The sequence below is a fragment of the Bos mutus genome, chromosome 1 (genome assembly GCF_027580195.1).
Source record: "Bos mutus isolate GX-2022 chromosome 1, NWIPB_WYAK_1.1, whole genome shotgun sequence".
Classification (NCBI taxonomy): domain Eukaryota; kingdom Metazoa; phylum Chordata; class Mammalia; order Artiodactyla; family Bovidae; genus Bos; species Bos mutus.
In genome coordinates, this window is record NC_091617.1 from 125,294,064 (window position 1) to 125,312,182 (window position 18,119).

An 18,119-nucleotide genomic window follows, 5' to 3' on the forward strand; every position below is an offset into this window, starting at 1 on the left:
TACCCCTTTGGTGAGGCCTGATGTGTTCTTTCTCTTGATTTCTTTTTATTTTAATGTTTATTTTTATTACTTAAAAAATTTTTTAATCTGAGTATAGTTGATTTACAACTATTTACAAACAACAAAGTGAATCAGTTATACATATACATACATCCATTCTTTTTTTTTTTTTGCAAGATTCTTTTCCCATGCAGGCCATTACAGAGTATTGAGTAGAGTTCCCTGTGAAGCATTCTACTATTCTACTACTAAACAAATATTTAGTACACACCAACTATGTACCAGGCACTGTTTTAGATCCTGGGATATCTCAGCAGTGAATAAAACAGAAAAAATCCTGCTCTCAAGGAGCTTATACTCTAATTGGAGGAGACAGCTAATAAAACAGTATAAAATTTGGTTCTATGTGTCATGAAGAAATAAGTCAGGATGGAGGAGAACAGAGTGAGTTTAAGTGTGCTAGTATATATGAAGCTCTCAGGTGACATTTCAACATGAAAGAAGTCAAGTCAGTTCAGTCGCTCAGTCGCATCTGACTCTTTGCGACCCCATGAACTGCAGCATGCCAGGCCTCCCTGTCCATCACCAACTCCTGGAGTCCACCCAAACCCATGTCCATTGAGTTGGTGATGCCATCCAACCATCTCATCCTCTGTTGTCCCCTTCTCCTCCTGCTCTCAATCCTTCCCAGCATCAGGGTCTTTTCAAATGAGTCAGCTCTTTGCATCAGGTAGCCAAAGTATTGGAGTTTCAGCTTCAACATCAGTCCTTCCAGTGAACACCCAGGACTGATCTCCTTTAGGATGGACTGGTTGGATCTCCTTGCAGTCCAAGGGACTAGCAAGAGTCTTCTCCAACACCACAGTTCAAAAGCATCAATTCTTCGGTGCTCAGCTTTCTTTATAGTCCAACTCTCACATCCATACATGACCACTGGAAAAACCATAGCCTTGACTAGATGGGCCTTTGTTGACAAAGTAATGTCTCTGCTTTTTAATATGCTGTCTAGGTTGGTCATAACTTTCCTTCCAAGGAGTAAGCATCTTTTAATTTCATGGCTGCAATCACCATCTGCAGTGATTTTGGAGCCCAGAAAAATAAAGTCAGCCACTGTTTCCACTGTTTCCCCATCTATTTGCCATGAAGTAATGGGACTGGATGCCATGATCTTCGTTTTCTGAACGTTGAGCTTTAAGCCAACTTTTTTACTCTCCTTTTTCACTTTCATCAAGAGGCCCTTTAGTTCCTCTTCACTTTCTGCCCTAAGGGTGGTGTCATCTGCATATCTGAGGTTATTGATATTTCTCCTGGCAATCTTGATTCCAGCTTGTGCTTCCTCCAGCCCAGCGTTTCTCATGATGTACTCTGCATAAGTTAAATAAGCAGGGTGCAACAAATGCAAAAAATCCCTGAGGCAGGAGTGTATTTGGCTGTCACTCCATCACTTTGAGGTTTGTTTTTTTTTTTTAAGATACTGTGTAATGATTATTCTCATTTGCTAAGTAACAAATGTAAGCACACCGCACGCCTTGTCTGATCAAATACATAATTTTGACATGTTAACAGTCTCTTATTATGACCATTTTTCATAAACTGGGTTGAGCTAAAAAATATCCACAGCCAAAAGCCACTGATTTTACTTTAAAAATTAAATCACAGGTAATAGATGCCCGTAACGGTGACATAAATATATTAAATACATAGCACTGTTGCTTACTTTATGAAACACAAATAAATACAATTCAACTCTCTTTTTCAATATTAAAAGTGCGAGAACCCTCAAGGAAACCTAAGGGAGACGTCTAGTTGGCGGGGGAGGGAGGGTGGTGAAATCTGCTGAAACAGAAAGGACAAGAAGGAGCCCAACTTTTGCCCCGTAACTCTCAGAAAGGATGTCAAGAGAGTGGTAGAAAATGAGGAACCTGGGAGCGTGACTCCGAGGGGAGGAAACCGGCGATCTAATTCCGGGCCTTTAGCTGCCGAATTGCCTCAGTTTTCAAGTTTCTGATGCGAGGGATTCTGGGTTGGTCCCCACCACGCCCTTGTCGTCCCCAGATTCAGAGGTCTGGCTTCTCTGAGCCTCTGTGGCTGGGAGTGATAGAGCACAGCAGCTAAAAACCAAAACTAGCAAATCTCGCCTGCCGGGCGCTCCAGGCTCAGAGAGAACCTTACCCGGGAAACCGGACCTGAGCGCGTCCCGCCCCTCGCCACGCCCCCTCACGGCCGCCAGGCCTCCCCCGGGTCCTACGCGGAAACGAACTCAGGCCTGGAGAGCTGACCGGCCGCGGCTTCCGGGAGGAGTTTTGGGCCCCGCGAGTTTCCGTCGGGCGCCGCGCCTCCTCTCCAGAGGTAGTTGTGGAGACGCCAGGAGCCCGCCTCGTTGTAATTGAAGAGTGCCGCGCGTCCTCAGAATGGGCGAGCATGGCTTGGAGCTGGCGTCTATGATCCCAGCCCTCCGGGAGCTGGGCAGGTAGGGCCAGGCTGGCGTCTAACGTGCTCTTCCTCACCGGTCGCGCGCGTCCATGCTCCGATCCCCTCAACCCCGACCGCGGCCCTTGTGGAGATGCTCCACGGCTGACTGGAGCGCTTCTCTCTCAGAGAGGCCGTTGAAAGGTCGCGGGGCGCGGGGAGTCGCCGCAGACCCGCGAGATACGGGTTGGAGGGGACGGGTCGTCTGTTGGTCCCACTTTACCTCAGCCGCGGGCGGGAGTTCTTCCCCCACCCCCCATCCCGATCCCCAGGGGATTGCCTCAGTGGCGGGAGGGAAGTTGCCTTCTGATCACTTTCTCGTCACTTTCCTTCACTCATTTGCTTCTCAAAAGCCTCGTCCCTTAGATAGGGTGCTTGCCCCCTGCACTTTCCCCAGTTCCTATGCTTTATGATCACTGTTGGTATTTAGTATTTGGTATTGGTATTTAGCTTTTGACCCAAAACTACCCTCGGAAGAAAAATCACTCGTTCTGATTTTGTGCAAGGAAGCCCAGTTGTTTTAAAAAGTTTCTAAATTAGACCATAGGCCATTCTGGAGGTGGGACCTTTTCGTACTGATAATCCACTCTTCAAAACGTTATTTTATTCAGAAATCCCAGGGATCTCCCACAACGTCCACAAAGCATAAATGTTCACAGAATGTTGCTAAAATTTGAAGATAGCTTAATGTTCCAGTTGCAAGTTGTTATTTCCTGTAAACGTCATGTCTGCCTGACTCTTTGTGACCCCATGGACTTCAGCCTGCCAGGCTCCTCTGTCGATGGCATTTTTGTCCGCAGCCAACCAGGCTCCTTTATCCAAGGGATTTTCCAGACGAGAATACTGGAGTGGGTCTTCCCGACCCAGCAATAGAACGAACCCACGTTTCCTGCGTTGGCAGGTGGATTTTTTACCACCCAAGTAAAAGTAAAATTCTATAAACGAGCTGCCGAAAGAGAGGGGACAGATGTCAGTGGCTGCTATCCCCATTCAACACACACATAGCCTTTCCTAAACCTGGCCTGAAGACGAGAGACGGGGTTTTTGTTTGTTTAATTTTTATAATACACTGTGAATAGAAAATAAGTGGGCTTGTACCACTGCTGCAGTTGAACTGTCAATTGGAATAGCTGCTTTTCGATTTCTTAAACTGCTTGGAAACTTAGCACACAGCCACAACTGACATTAATCCCATGGGGTATTTAATTCCCTTTCTTTTTGCCATACATTTGTGTCTATCTCCACTTGTAGATCCTACAAACATTGACATTTAGTCTTCCTCAGTTACATAGATAGGAAGATATAAATGAAGGGACCATACTTATCTTAACTGAATCATCCTATTGTTGTGTGTATAATTTTTTCCCCACTTTGCATGAATGTTGCAAGCATACTTGTGTTAACATTTTGTAAAGTAACATCTGCCTTTCTAAAATAAGATGAAGGCAAGTCTTCATATGGGAAACTGATATACAGATTTCATCTTTCAGGCTCAGTGTGAAGCTCAGTGTGTTTTCCCTGCCTTGCTTTTAGAACTTACTGATTATTACTTCTCTTCCCTTTTCTGTCTTCCTCTGTGATACTTGTTAATGAAAATAATAGTATCTTGGATTTGTTTATACTCTCATCAACAGAACTTAGGTTACCTTTTACTCATTTGTAGCCATTCTAATAGAAGGAGTAGAAAAACTGACACATAGAATTGTCTAGTAATAGTTCTTAATGATCATGATTTTTTTCATTGCAACTGCTTCATTCACGCTTATTCAGTCTCCCAGTATCTCCATGATCTGGGAGAATGGAGCAGATACTATCACTTGATTAAGAAATGGAGTCATGAAAATTTAAGGATTAAAGTCAAAGAGATAGCAGTTATTGGAGCTAGGTTTACAGAGTCAAGTCATCAAAGCTTTATTTTCCCATTCCCCACCCTCCCCCCCTTTAATTGATCACACAGTTACATTTCTGAAAAAAGTAAGATTTTACTATTTTAATGTGTAGTCTCTTCTTCCTCTGTCTCTCAGGGATAAATTTTGCTCCTGTTTTTTGCTGGTTGAACTTTTTTTTCTCTGCATAGCCTTTCTGGTATTCTCATCCATTCTCCTGCCTTTGACTACCATCTGCTATTTGATGACTCCAGGTGTGTGTCTCCAAACCATATTTCCTTCCTGTAGAATCAAAATGCAACTGTATATTGGCAGTTGTTAGTGTAACCCACTTGTTCCCTGGGTGTCCTGTGTACAGTTAAGACTCAATATATCCAGTACAAATTCTCCACATATCCCAACCTCTCCAAGCTTTTTTTTTTTTTTTATTCTCTCATTTGCTGAGGTAGAGATCTCTCAGTAAATGATACCATGTTCATTCATTTTTCCAAACCAGAAATCTGGGTGTCGTTCTTGACTCCATATGTGCTTTCAGGCTATATCCGTAGTCTTCTTTCCATCTTTTTTCTTTTTTAATATTCATTTATTGTTATTTTATTTATTTTTGGCTGTGATGGGTCTTCATTGCTGCACACAGCCTTTCTCCAGTTGTGGCGAGCTGGGGCTGCTCTCTAGTTGCAGTGTGAGGTCTTCTCATTGCAGAGGCGTCTCTTGTTGTGGAGCATGGGTTCTAGGTGTGTGGGCTGAGTAGGTGTGGCACACGGGCTTAGTTGCCTCACAGCCTGTGGGATCTTACCAGACTAGGGATCAAACCAGTGTGCCCTGTATTGCAAGGTGGATTCTTAACCACACAAACCCCTCTTTCCATCTTATTCCTCAGTAACTTGTCTAGTCCCATGGCTTTAAATATTGCCTATGTGCTGATAGGGTTTCCCAGGTGGTGCTAGTGGTAAAGAATTCACCTGCCAATGGAGGAGATGTAAAAGACATGGGTTTGATCCTTGGGTCAGGGAGAGCCCCTGGGGGAGAGCATGGCAACCCACTCCAGTATTCCTGCTTGGAGAATCCCATGGACAGAGGAGCCTGGTGGACTATGGTCCATAGCATCAAAAATGAATCAGACATGACTGAAGTGACTTAGCACACATGCATGCATATGCTGAAGGCTCCCAAATTTATATCTCTAGCCCAAAGATATATGTTAGGTTCTTACTCAACATCTACACTCAGAAATTAAAATTAATATATTCAAAGCAGCACTTGTGATTTACTGTCCTTAAATCTGTTCCTTCCCCAGGTTATTATAAATTTACCAACCAAAAGCCTAAGAGTTATCCTTAATTTTTTTTCCTTTATGCCTTAATAATCCATTAGCAAATCCTGTCCACCCTACCTTTAAAAAAACACTTTTCACCATCTCTACTGCTATCACCATAATTTCTTATCTAGACTATTAAAGTAATTTCCCAGTTAATCTCTTCATTTCTACTTTTACCCACTCACAGTGGATTTCCTACTCAGCAACCAAAGTGATTTTTACAACCATGAATCATATTGTAGATTATATAATATTATTCCCCTGCTCAAAATCTTCCCTTGGTTTTCCAGCATACTTAGAATAAAATCCAAACTCCTTCCCAGAGCCTCTAAGGTCCACCGTAATCTGGCTTCTGCCTGCCTCTCCTCACAGCCGTGTATTCATCCCTTGCCCACTCTATTCCAATGACACTGGCCTTATTTTTAGAGTACACCAAAGTCATTCCTGCCTTCATTCCTTTACACTTGTTGTTTCTTCTATCTAAACACTGGCTGATTCCATTCAGAAATCATTTCCAAGGACCGTCTCTGACTTTCCTGTTTAAAATTACTTTGTAATCACAAAATATTTTCCAATAGTGATAGTTCCCATTAAAATGTTAAATGAGACAATGGGAGGGAGATGAGGGACTGGAGAACAGCAACATTAGCCACTAGAGGAGGTTTAGATGGTGAGAAGAAGCTCATAATGTGAAACTGAGAGGAGAAGTGTCTGAGATGGAATAGGAAATACAAAGATCCCTAGGTGGGAATAAGCCTGCTTTGTAAAGAAGAAGAAGCCTGGAACATAGGGAGCAAAGAGGAGAGTAGTATTAAGGATGGAGGGGTACACAGAGGCCAGATACTTTAGCACTTTATAGGGTAGACTTTAAGTTTAATAGGAAGCCATGGAATTAATATAATTGAATTCATGTTTTTAAAACATGTAAATTCATTCACTTACTTAGAACCTTTTGCAGTCCCATCGCCTTCTGCCAGAGTCCAACTCCAGCAGCCAGGGATTCAACCTGAAGGGGTGAGCGGTGTCGGCGAGAAACTGAGGCAGCCTCTCAGTTTTCTTGGACTGCCTGTTTATTTCAAGCTTATGATTCTCTTTTATACTTTTACAAAAGCATTAGGTCAGAGGTTTGATATTTTTAGTTCCCATTGACCCAGATTTATTTTTCTCCAAAAATCATTGTTGCCCCTCAAAAGGAGTTCCTTCCCTAGCGATACTCTTATCTACTTTTTCTCATGTGTCCTTGTGAATACACTGTAACTCAGGCTAATGTCTGGGCTGCATACCACATTCCTCAGTTTATTTCTTATCTAAGTCCTGTTTGCCCCTAGTATCCTAAGCTCAGTGTTTCTTAGGGCTTCTAGCTAATAATATCTCTAAAGTCCCTAATTTCTATAAGCTATAGTAGAATATACTAACATTACAGCATCCCTTAAATCTTTAGCTTCTAACTATTTTAATTATTCCTAAGCCCTAAATTCAGCAAACTCCTTTGCCATAAACACTTTCCTCACAAATAGGCTTCAGATAGCAATCCCTCCCATGGTCTCAAGCTGCGGCCTGTGTGCTCACCCTGGAACACTTTTTTGTAAAAGTCCTTGAACAAATGTCAGTGATTAACTTTATAAATTATTCTCTGAGTATAGCTGCAGAAGGCTTTATGCCTTCTCATGCTCCTCTCAAAAACAATAAGCACCTTAATATTCTCTTCAGTCAACTCACCCGAGGAAAGGAAAAAACAAGTCAGAATCACAAAGCCTAACTCCTTCATTCCGGGTCCATGTCTACGGAACAAAGGGAGGGGGTTTAGGGCCACGCCTCCATTTTGTCAGTAATGCCTAAAGCGGCTCCCGACAGCCTTCAGTACAGAATTCAAACTCCTTAGTCGGTTCTTTGAGCTTTGACCTTATGGTCCCTCTTCAGCTTCATTTCCAGATAATGCCTCCCTGGTCTTTGGCCATGCAGACCCTCTGACAGTTTCTAGAGCAGCTTATGTTCTTTTTCCTGAGCCTTTACACATGTTTCCTCTGCAGGAATACCCCTCTTCCTTCCCTTATTTTACCTGCCTAGCCCCTAGGGATTCTACTTTGTGTCACCTCCTCCAGGGAGCCTTGACTCCTCCAAGGGCCTTGACTCCTCCAGGTCCTGCTCAGGACTTAGTGTCCCTTCTATGTTCTGTCTTGGCTGTATTAACTCTTAACCACACTGTGTTAAAATTGCCTTTTTACTTTTTTCTCCTTTAAACTACTCATTGGTTTAGAGCAGATACATCAGTTCAGTTCAGTTGCTCAGTTGTGTCTGACTCTTTGTGACGGCATGGACTGCAGCATGCCAGGCTTCCCTGTCCATCACCAGCTCCCGGAGATTGCTCAAACTCAATGTCCATTGAGTCGGTGATGCCATCCAACTGTCTCATCCTCTGTAGTCTCCTTCTCCTCCTGCCTTCAATCTTTCCCAGCATCAGGGTCTTTTCTAATGAGTCAGCCCTTTGCATCAGGTGGCCAAAGTATTGGAGCTTCAGCTTCAGCATCAGTCCTTCCAGTGAATATTCAGAACTGGTTTCCTTTAAGATTGACTGGTTTGATCTCCTTGCAGTCCAAGGGACTCTCAAGAGTCTTCTCCAACACTGTACTTCAAAAGCATCAACTTGGTAAATACATGGCATCTTGGTTTTCCTGGTATTTGATGCTTGCCCAGGCGAAGTGCTCAAGTGTTTGTTAAATGTATCCAAACTCTATGTGGTACTAAAATTACCACCCAAATATTATTGTATACTTTTGAAAAAGTATTCCCTCTTCATTTCAGTTCAGTTCAGTCCCTCAGTTGTGTCCGACTCTTTGCGACCCCATGAATCGCAGCACGCCAGGCCTCCCTGTCCATCACCTAATGTCGAGGTTGCAAAATAAGAAATGCTTACCCTCCCATGAATTTCTTTATTCTAATAGTACATCTAATAAATGATAATCACTTCACCTTTATAAACTGATTTTTTAAAATTATGCAAATGACACATGAAGGCATAGTCTTTTTTACAAACTTAGACTTTATAGGAAACTCTCACCACCACCCACAATCCCAGTTCCTCTTCACCACAGACCTCCTCATTCACGTTTTTAAGTGACATTTGTCAAATTATACTTGGTTTATGATAAAATTTCCTGATTTTGTCTAAAACAAGTCATGTTACCTTGTAATTTCAGACTTGAAAATTTTTTGGTTATATTAAATCTGTGATGTCCTATAGTATACTATAGACACCAACTTTATGTGGCCACTGAGCATTTCACATGTGTCTAATCTAAAATTGAGATATGCTATAAATATGAGATACTAGGTTTCAAAGACTTAGTTCCCGAAAGGAGTATAAACAATCTCATTAATAATTTTTATATTGATTACATTTTCAGATAATATTTTTGACATATTATTATAATGAAAATTGCCTGTTTCTCTTTACATTCTTAATGTGATTATTAGAAAATGTATAATTATGCATGTGGCTTGCATTATATTTCTATTGGCCAGTTCTGATTTAAATAATAAGATAAATAACACAGTTTTTTCTCTTTCATGTATAAATACAATTACTTATTCTTTGATTCTGTGTGCCTAGGGTTTACATTATTTGTAAATATTTATTATTTCATTTAATGGTTTTTTTGGTCAAACAGGACACAATTCTAGGTGGGGTGTAAGCAATGCAAAGAGAATTAAAAGACAGTTTCTCTTCTGCAGCAGCTTATGGTCTCTTGGTAGTGCAGAAATTCATAGAGAAACATAATCTCCCACCTCTAGGATCCTATGGTCTATTGGTAGATATTCCGCAGGTTCGGAAAAGATTATACATTAAGGATGAAGGAGGCATAAGATTCAGAAAGATTCTTATGAACCATTGATTCATTCAACAAAGTTTTTTGGACTGTTTACTATGTATCAGGACCATTTCCATCGTGGCAGTTATACACTGTGGATGCCTTGGGTCCTGTATGTAATCAATTATAATTGGACTTTGTGATTGAATAATCAAGAAAATAATTAGCTTTCTCATTTTTTCTTTTAGCATTGTTTAAGTGGGAAAATGTATATACATTTACAGTACTATGTAAATGTTATAAGTTATTTATATGAAATACTTAATTTTATTTTTTGTAAATAACCAGCTTACCTAATATATCCTCAGCTGTTTTGCCAGTAGAAGTGATGAAGTAAGCTCATCACTTATACACAGCTTTCCATGAGTCTTCTAGGCAGAGTTAGTTATTTCCTGCTGCGGGTGTATATAATGCTGGATTATTATTTTTGTGCATTCTTCCCCTCTCCCCAGCAACTTCCTTGAAGCAAGGCATCTTGCTTTATTTGTGTTTTGAATTTATTACTAGTACCTTTACTCATCTTTTCATCCTATATTAATAAATATATATTAATGATTATCATTATGACTAATGATAGTCATGCTGTCAAAGGATTCTCTCTACTTGAACATGGATCCCAGGAAGGAAAGCCAAGTTTCAAGAATTAGTTGTTCAAGTCTCTTCATCTTAAGGGAAACAAAACAAAGTTGTCTTGATCTCATGTTTTCATTTAGTTAGCACCAACTCCAATTCTTCCCTTCATTTCATGGTCAAGCTTTAGAAAGAGCATGCTCTTCTCAATATTCACATTTCATTTGTTTTTCAACCCTTTAAAATCTGGCTTCTGCCTTTACCTCTACATTAAAATTTTAAAATTCAAAGGACATTTTAAAAAATCAACTTAAAATGGATCAAAGACCTAAATCAAAGAGTAAAAACTGTAAAACTCTTAGAACTCTTAGGGTAAAAACTTCATGACATTGGATTTGACAGTGATTTCTTGAATATGACACCAAAAGCATGACAGCATATCAAAAAATAAATTAAATTTTAAATTATCAAAATTAAAAATTTTATATAGCACAGTATCAGCAGAGTGAAAAGACTACCCATGGAAAGAAAGAAAATGTTTGTGAATCATATATCTGTAAGGAGTTATCATCCAAAAAATATTAAGAACTATAGCTCATTATCAACAGCAACAACAAAATTAACCTGATTTAAAAATGAGAGAGTCAGTAGAGCATGAGACTTAAAAATAAAGAAAGGTCTTGAATAGACTTTCTCCAAAGAAGAAAGACAAATGGGCCAAAAGCACATGAAAAGATGTTCAACATCCCTAATTACTAGGAAATTGTGAATCAAAACTACAGAGATACCATTGCAACCCCATGAGGATGGGTACTATTAAAAAAAAAAGAAAACCAACAAAATAACAAGTGTTGGTGAGGATAAGGAAAAATTGGAACCTTTGTAAATTGTTAGTAGGGCTGTAAAATGGTGCAGCTTTGTGGAAGCAGTATGGCAGTTTCTCAAAAAAATTAAACATAGAATTACCATACAATTTTGCATTTCACGTCTATGTATATACCCAAAATAACTGAAAGGGAATAAAACAGATATTGTGTTCTCACCTTTGTAGGGGCATTATTCACAGTAGCTAAATGGTGGAAGCAGCTCAAGTATCTGTGGAAAGATAGATTAAATGTGATATATACACACACAGTCGGAGAAGGCAATGGCACCCCACTCCAGTACTCTTGCCTGGAAAATCCCATGGACGGAGGAGCCTAGTGGGCTGCAGTCCATGGGGTCGCTAAGAGTCAGACACGACTGAGTGACTTCACTTTCACTTCTCACTTTCATGCATTGGAGAAGGAAATGGCAACCCACTCCAGTGTTCTTGCCTGGAGAATCCCAGGGACGGGGGAGCCTGGTGGGCTACCGTCTGTGGGGTCGCACAGAGTTGGACACGACTGAAGCAACTTAGCAGCATACACACAGTATATAGAATATTATTTAGCCTTAAAAGGGAAGGAAATTCTGACACATGTTACAATATGCATGAACTGTGAAGACATATGTGTTGTGAAGTAAGTCAGTCACAATGGACAAATATAGAATGCAACTTGTATGATGTAGTCAAATTCATAGAAACAGAATTGGAGGAAGAGGAGGAGGAAGTAGGGAGATAATTGTTTACCGAGTACAGTTTCAGTTTGGGAAGACAAAAAAGTGCTAGAGAGGGATGGTGGTGATGGTGTAGGATAATGTGAATGTGCTTAATGCCACAGAACTGTACTCTTAAAGGTTAAGATGGTAAATTTTATGTTAAATGTATTTTACCATATAAAATATATATGCAAAGGACATTTTAACTAATTTTATTTGATCTTGTTGACAGCTTCTCCTTAGAATTCTCACCTCCTTGGATTCTAGAACACATCTCTCATGGCTTTTCTGTTTCTCTGACCCTTTTCTTTTCTCCTCATGGCTCCTCTAACCTTAATTAACTTAAGGTTCTGTCTTTGGCTTTCCTGTTACTTACTACCTTTGCATTCTTATTCAAGGCTTCCACTACTACTAGCTCTAATACTGGTAGATTATATAATCTGCATAAGAATCAGTTTCCTCATGTGAAAATTAGGGTCTAATTTCCTGATTTTATTTCATGTGAAATATGAAATAATACAATATGTTTAGCTTTGCTTGATATGTACTATTATATATCAATAACAGTCTATATCTCTAGGCTAGTTAGTCTATATCCCATTTCACTTGAGGTCTAGAACTGTAATTCCAACAGTCTTTAGGACATCCCATAGTTCCCTTGAGACCTTAAACTCACTGTTTCTAAAACTGGGGTTTTTTCCTCCCTATACCTGTGTTTCCACCTGTGTTAACTGTTTTGGTGATTAGGTCATAATTGGTCTGGATAGAGGGCTAGATTGATTTATCAGTCTCCTGTATTAAACTATCTTTTACCTTCCCAATGGAGATCTTCCCTGGTGGCTCAGATGGTAAAGCATCCACCCGAAATGCGGGAGACCTGGGTTGGATCCCTGGGTTGGGAAGATCCCCAGGAGAAGGAAATGGCAACCCCCTCCAGTATTCTTGCCTGGAGAATCCCATGGACAGAGGACCTCAATAGGCTACAGTCCACGGGGTCGCAAAGAGTCAGGCACGACTGAGCGACTTCACTTTCACTTTCACTTTACCTTCCCAATAGTAGCTTCTGATGAGTTCTCTAGTACATTATAGGCACTCAATAAATGTTTGTTGATTACATGATTGACTGTATGATTCCTCATCCTGTAGTGGAACCCAGACTTTCTATTATATTGTTATGTTCTATTCCTTGGTTACTTATACACAATTATAGAACTCAAGTTGAATTCATTCAGGATTCTAGGATACTCTTCCTCAGATTAATTATTGTATCTCCTTTTAATATTACTTTTTCTTGGTTGTTCTTAGGATTCTATGTATATTTTTTCCTAACATTTATTGAACTTTTATTGTGGAAAGTTTTGAACATACAATAAAAGAGAAAATGGTATATAGATTTTCCATTTCACATAATAATAATAATAAATTCATGGCTCTCTGCCTTTTCTCAGAGTTTAGTTCAGTTCAGTTCAGTTGCTCAGTCATGTGCGACTCTTTGTGACCCCATGGACCGCAGCATGCCAGGCCTCCCTGTCCATCACCAACTCCTGGAATTTACCAAAACTCATGTCCATTGAGTCAGTGATGCCATCCAGTCATCTCATCTCTGTCATCCCCTTATCCTCCTGCCTTCAATCTTTCCTGGCATCAGGGTCTTTTCAAATGAGTCAGCTCTTCACATCAGGTGACCAAAGTATTGGAGTTTCAGCTTCAACATTAGTCTTTCCAGTGAACACTCAGGACTGATCTCCTTTAGCATGGACTGATTGTATCTCCTTGTAGTCCAAGGGACTCTCAAGAGTCTTCTCCAACACCACACTTCAAAAGCATCAATTCTTTGGCACTCAGCTTTCTTTATAGTCCAATTCTCACATCCATACATGACTACTGGAAAAACCATAGCCTTGACTAGATGGACCTTTGTGGACAAAGTAATGTCTCTGCTTTTGAATATGCTGTCTAGGTTGGTCATAACTTTCCTTCCAGGGAGTAAGCGTCTTTTAATTTCATGGCTGCAGTCACTATCTGCAGTGATTTTGGAGCCCCCCAAAATAAAGAGACCAAATTGCCAACATCCGCTGGATCATCGAAAAAGCAAGAGAGTTCCAGAAAAACATCTATTTCTGCTTTACTGACTATGCCAAAGCCTTTGTGTGGATCACAATAAACTGTGGAAAATTCTGAAAGAGATGGGAATAACAGACCACCTGACCTGCCTCTTGAGAAATTTGTATGCAGGTCAGGAAGCAACAGTTAGAACTGGACATAGAACAACAAACTGGTTCCAAATCAGGAAAGGAGTACGTCAAGGCTGTATATTGTCACCCTGCTTATTTAACTTATATGCAGAGTACATCATGAGAAATGCTGGACTGGAAGAAGCACAAGCTGGAATCAAGATTGCCGGGAGAAATATCAATAACCTCAGATATGCAGATGACACCACCCTTATGGCAGAAAGTGAAGAGGAACTAAAAAGCCTCTTGATGAAGGTGAAAGAGGAGAGTGAAAAAGTTGGCTTAAAACTCAACGTTCAGAAAACGAAGATTATGGCATCTGGTCCCATCACTTCATGGGAAATAGATGGGGAAACAATGGAAACAGTGGCTGACTTTATTTTTCTGGGCTCCAAAATCACTGCAGATGGTGACTGCAGCCATGAAATTAAAAGACACTTACTCCTTGGAAGAAAAGTTACGACCAACCTAGATAGCATATTGAAAAGCAGAGACATTGCTTTGCCAACAGAGGTCCATCTAGTCAAGGCTATGGTTTTTCCTGTGCTCATGAATGGATGTGAGAGTTGGACTGTGAAGAAAGCTGAGTGCCGAAGAATTGATGCTTTTGAATTGTGGTGTTGGAGAAGACTCTTGAGAGTCCCTTGGACTACAAGGAGATCCAACCAGTCCATTCTGAAGGAGATCAGCCCTGGGATTTCTTTGGAAGGAATGATGCTAAAGCTGAAACTCCAGTCCTTTGGCCACCTCATGCGAAGAGTTGACTCATTGGAAAAGACTCTGATGCTGGAAGGGATTGGGGACAGGAGGAGAAGGGGACGACAGAGGATGAGATGGCTGGATGGCATCACTGACTTGATGGATATGAGTCTGGGTGAACTCCTGGAGTTGGTGATGGACAGGGAGGCCTGGCGTGCTACGATTCATGGGGTTGCGAAGAGTTGGACGCGACTGAGCAACTAAACTGAAAAATAAAGCCTCTCACTGTTTCCATTGTTTCCCCATCTATTTGCCATGGAGTGATGGGACAAGATGCCATGATCTTAGATTTCTGAAAGTTGAGCTTTAAGCCAACTTTTTCACTCTCCTCTTTCACTTTCATCAAGAGGCTCTTTAGTTCTTCTTAGCTTTCTGCCATAAGGGTGGTTCATCTGCATAACTAAGGTTATTGATATTTCTCCTGGCAATCTTGATTCCAGCTTGTGCTTCATCCAGACCAGTGTTTCTCATGATGTATTCTGCATATAAGTTAAATAAGCAGGGTGACAATATACAGTCTTGACGTACTCCTTTCCTGATCTGGAACCAGTCTGTTGTTCCATGTCCAGTTCTAACTGTTGCTTCCTGACCTGGATGCAGATTTCTCAAGAGGCAGGTCAGGTTGTCTGTTATTCCCATCTCTTTCTGAATTTTCCACAGTTTATTGTGATCCACACAGTTAAAGGCTTTGGCATAGTCAATAAAGCAGAAATAGATGTTTTTCTGGAACTCTCTTGTTTTTTCGATGATCCAGCGGATGTTGGCAATTTGATCTCTGGTTCCTCTGCCTTTTCTAAAACCAGTTTGAACATCAGGAAGTTCACGGTTCACGTATTGCTGAAGCCTGGTTTGGAGAATTTTGAGCATTTTTTACTAGCGTATGCTGTTGTTGCTGCTGCTGCTAAGTTGCTTCAGTCGTATCTGACTCTGTGCGACCCCATAGACGGCAGCCCACCATGCTCCCCCGTCCCTGGGATGAGTGCAGTTGTGCGGTAGTTTGAGTATTCTTTGGCATCGCCTTTCTTAGGGACTGGAATGAAAACTGACCTTTTCCAGTCCTGTGGCCACTGTCCAGTTTTCCAAAATTGCTGGCATATTGAATGCAGCACTTTCACAGCATCATCTTTTAGGATTTGAACTAGGTCAACTGGAATTCCTTCACCTCCACTAGCTTTGTTCATAATAATGCTTCCTAAGGCCCACTTGACTTCTCATTCCTGGATGTCTGGCTCTAGGTGAGTGATCACACCGTAATCATCTGTGTTGTGAAGATCTTTTTTGTATAGTTCTGTGTATTCTTGCCACCACCTCTTAATATCTTCTACTTCTGTTAGGTCCATACCATTTCTGTCCTTTTTCGAGCCCATCTTTGCATGAAATGTTCCCTTGGTATCTCCGATTTTCTTGAAGAGATCTCTACTCTTTCCCATTCTATTGTTTTCCTCTATTTGTTTGCACTGATCACTGAGGAAGGCTTTCTTATCTCTCCTTGCTATTCTTTGTAACTCTGCATTCAGAGTTATGTCTTTTCTTTTCTCCTTTGTTTTTTGCTTCTTTTCTTTTCACAGCTGTTTATAAGGCCTTCTCAGACAGCCATTTTGCTTTTTTGCGTTTCTCTTTCTTGGGGATGGTCTTTCTTCCCTGTCTCCTATACAATGTCATGAACTTCCGTCCATAGTTCATCAGGCACTCTGTCTATCAGATCTAGTCCCTTAAATCTATTTCTCAATAGATTTAAATAGACTTTTTAATAGATTTAAATCTACTCCTCAGAGTACTTCGCAGCAAATTCCAGACATCATTTTATCAGTCAGATCACATCAGTTGCTCAGTCGTGTCTGACTCTTTGCGACCCCATGAATCGCAGCACACCAGGCCTCCCTGTCCATCACCAACTCCAGGAGTTCACCCAGACTCATATCCATCGAGTCAGTGATGCCATCCAGCCATCTCATCCTCTGTCGTCCCCTTCTCTTGCCCCCAATCCCTCCCAGCATCAGAGTCTTTTCCAATGAGTCAACTCTTCGCATGAGGTGGCCAAAGGACTGGAGTTTCAGCTTTAGCATCATTCCTTCCAAAGAAATCCCAGGGCTGATCTCCTTCAGAATGGACTGGTTGGATCTCCTTGTAGTCCAAGGGACTCTCAAGAGTCTTCTCCAACACCACAGTTCAAAAGCATCAATTCTTTGGTGCTCAGCCTTCTTCACAGTCCAACTCTCACATCCATACATGACCACAGGAAAAACCATAGCCTTGACTAGACGAACCTTTGTTGGCAAAGCAATGTCTCTGCTTTTCAATATGCTATCTAGGTTGGTCATAACTTTCCTTCCAAGGAGTAAGCGAAATACCACTATTTATTTCTAGAGTGTAAAGACTTTTTAGACATACCACAATACCATTTTCATACCTAAAACTTTAATTTCTTAAAAACATCAAATATCTAGGCTGCTCAAATTTTCTCAGTTGTCATTTATAGTTTGCTATTTTTATTCTTGATTCAGAATCCAATGTAGGACTAGCCACTGTACTTGGTCGATACGGTTCTTAAATCTTCATTATTAGTTTCTTCTCTCTTTTTTCCCTTGGAATTTCTTTGTTGAAGAAACTGTTTTCTTTTGATTTTTCTAGAAGTCTAGATCTATTCAATAGAAATATGAAGTAAGTCACATATATAATTGAAAATTTCTCACATTACAAAATGCTACATTACAAAAAGGAAATAGGTGAAATTAATTTTAGCAATATATATTATTACCATATTGTATATATCACTTATATGTGGAATTTAAAATACAACACAAATGAACTTATTTATGAATTAGAAACAGACTCACACATAGAGAACAGACTTATGGCTGCCAAAGGTGGGGAGCAGGGGAGAGTTGAATGGGAGTTTGGGACTAGCGGATGCAAATTATTATATACAGATGGATAAACAACAGCATCCTATTGTATAGCACAGAAAGCTATATTGAATATCCTGTAATAAACCATAATAGAAAATAATATGGAAAAGAATATATGATAACTGATTCACTTTGCTGTATACCACAAACTAATACAATGTCATAAGTCAGTTATGCTTCTATTAAAATAAAAGAAACTAAAGAAACCCAACATATATTATTTAACTCAGTATATCCAGATGTTATCATTTTAACATGTAATTAATATAACATTATTAATGCAGTATTACACATTTTTGGTAGTGAATATTCCAAATCCAATGTGTATTTCATACTTGTAGCACATTTCATTTTGGACTAGCTGTATATCAGGTTCTCAATAGTGTGTGGTAAAGGTTTACCATATTGGGCAAGATAGGTCTAGACTTTGCAGATTGTATACTTTGCAGAATACTATCAGTGTCAACATTAAACACATTTGATAAGTTCAACTTTAGAGAATTTTTTACAGATGAAATCGTGAG

The 18,119-nt window shown here is 40.3% G+C and overlaps 1 protein-coding gene across 1 annotated transcript in view; it reads left to right on the forward strand.

The window, feature by feature from the left end:
• The first annotated feature begins 2,240 nt into the window (after positions 1–2,240).
• Positions 2,241–18,119, forward strand: part of ATR (ATR serine/threonine kinase) — a 119,644-nt gene continuing 103,765 nt past the window's right edge. Inside the window, exon 1 of the mRNA XM_005888762.2 lies at positions 2,241–2,470. Within this exon, the coding sequence (XP_005888824.1) occupies positions 2,412–2,470 (59 nt within the window). The 5' untranslated portion in view covers positions 2,241–2,411. The remainder of the gene's footprint in view (positions 2,471–18,119) is intronic.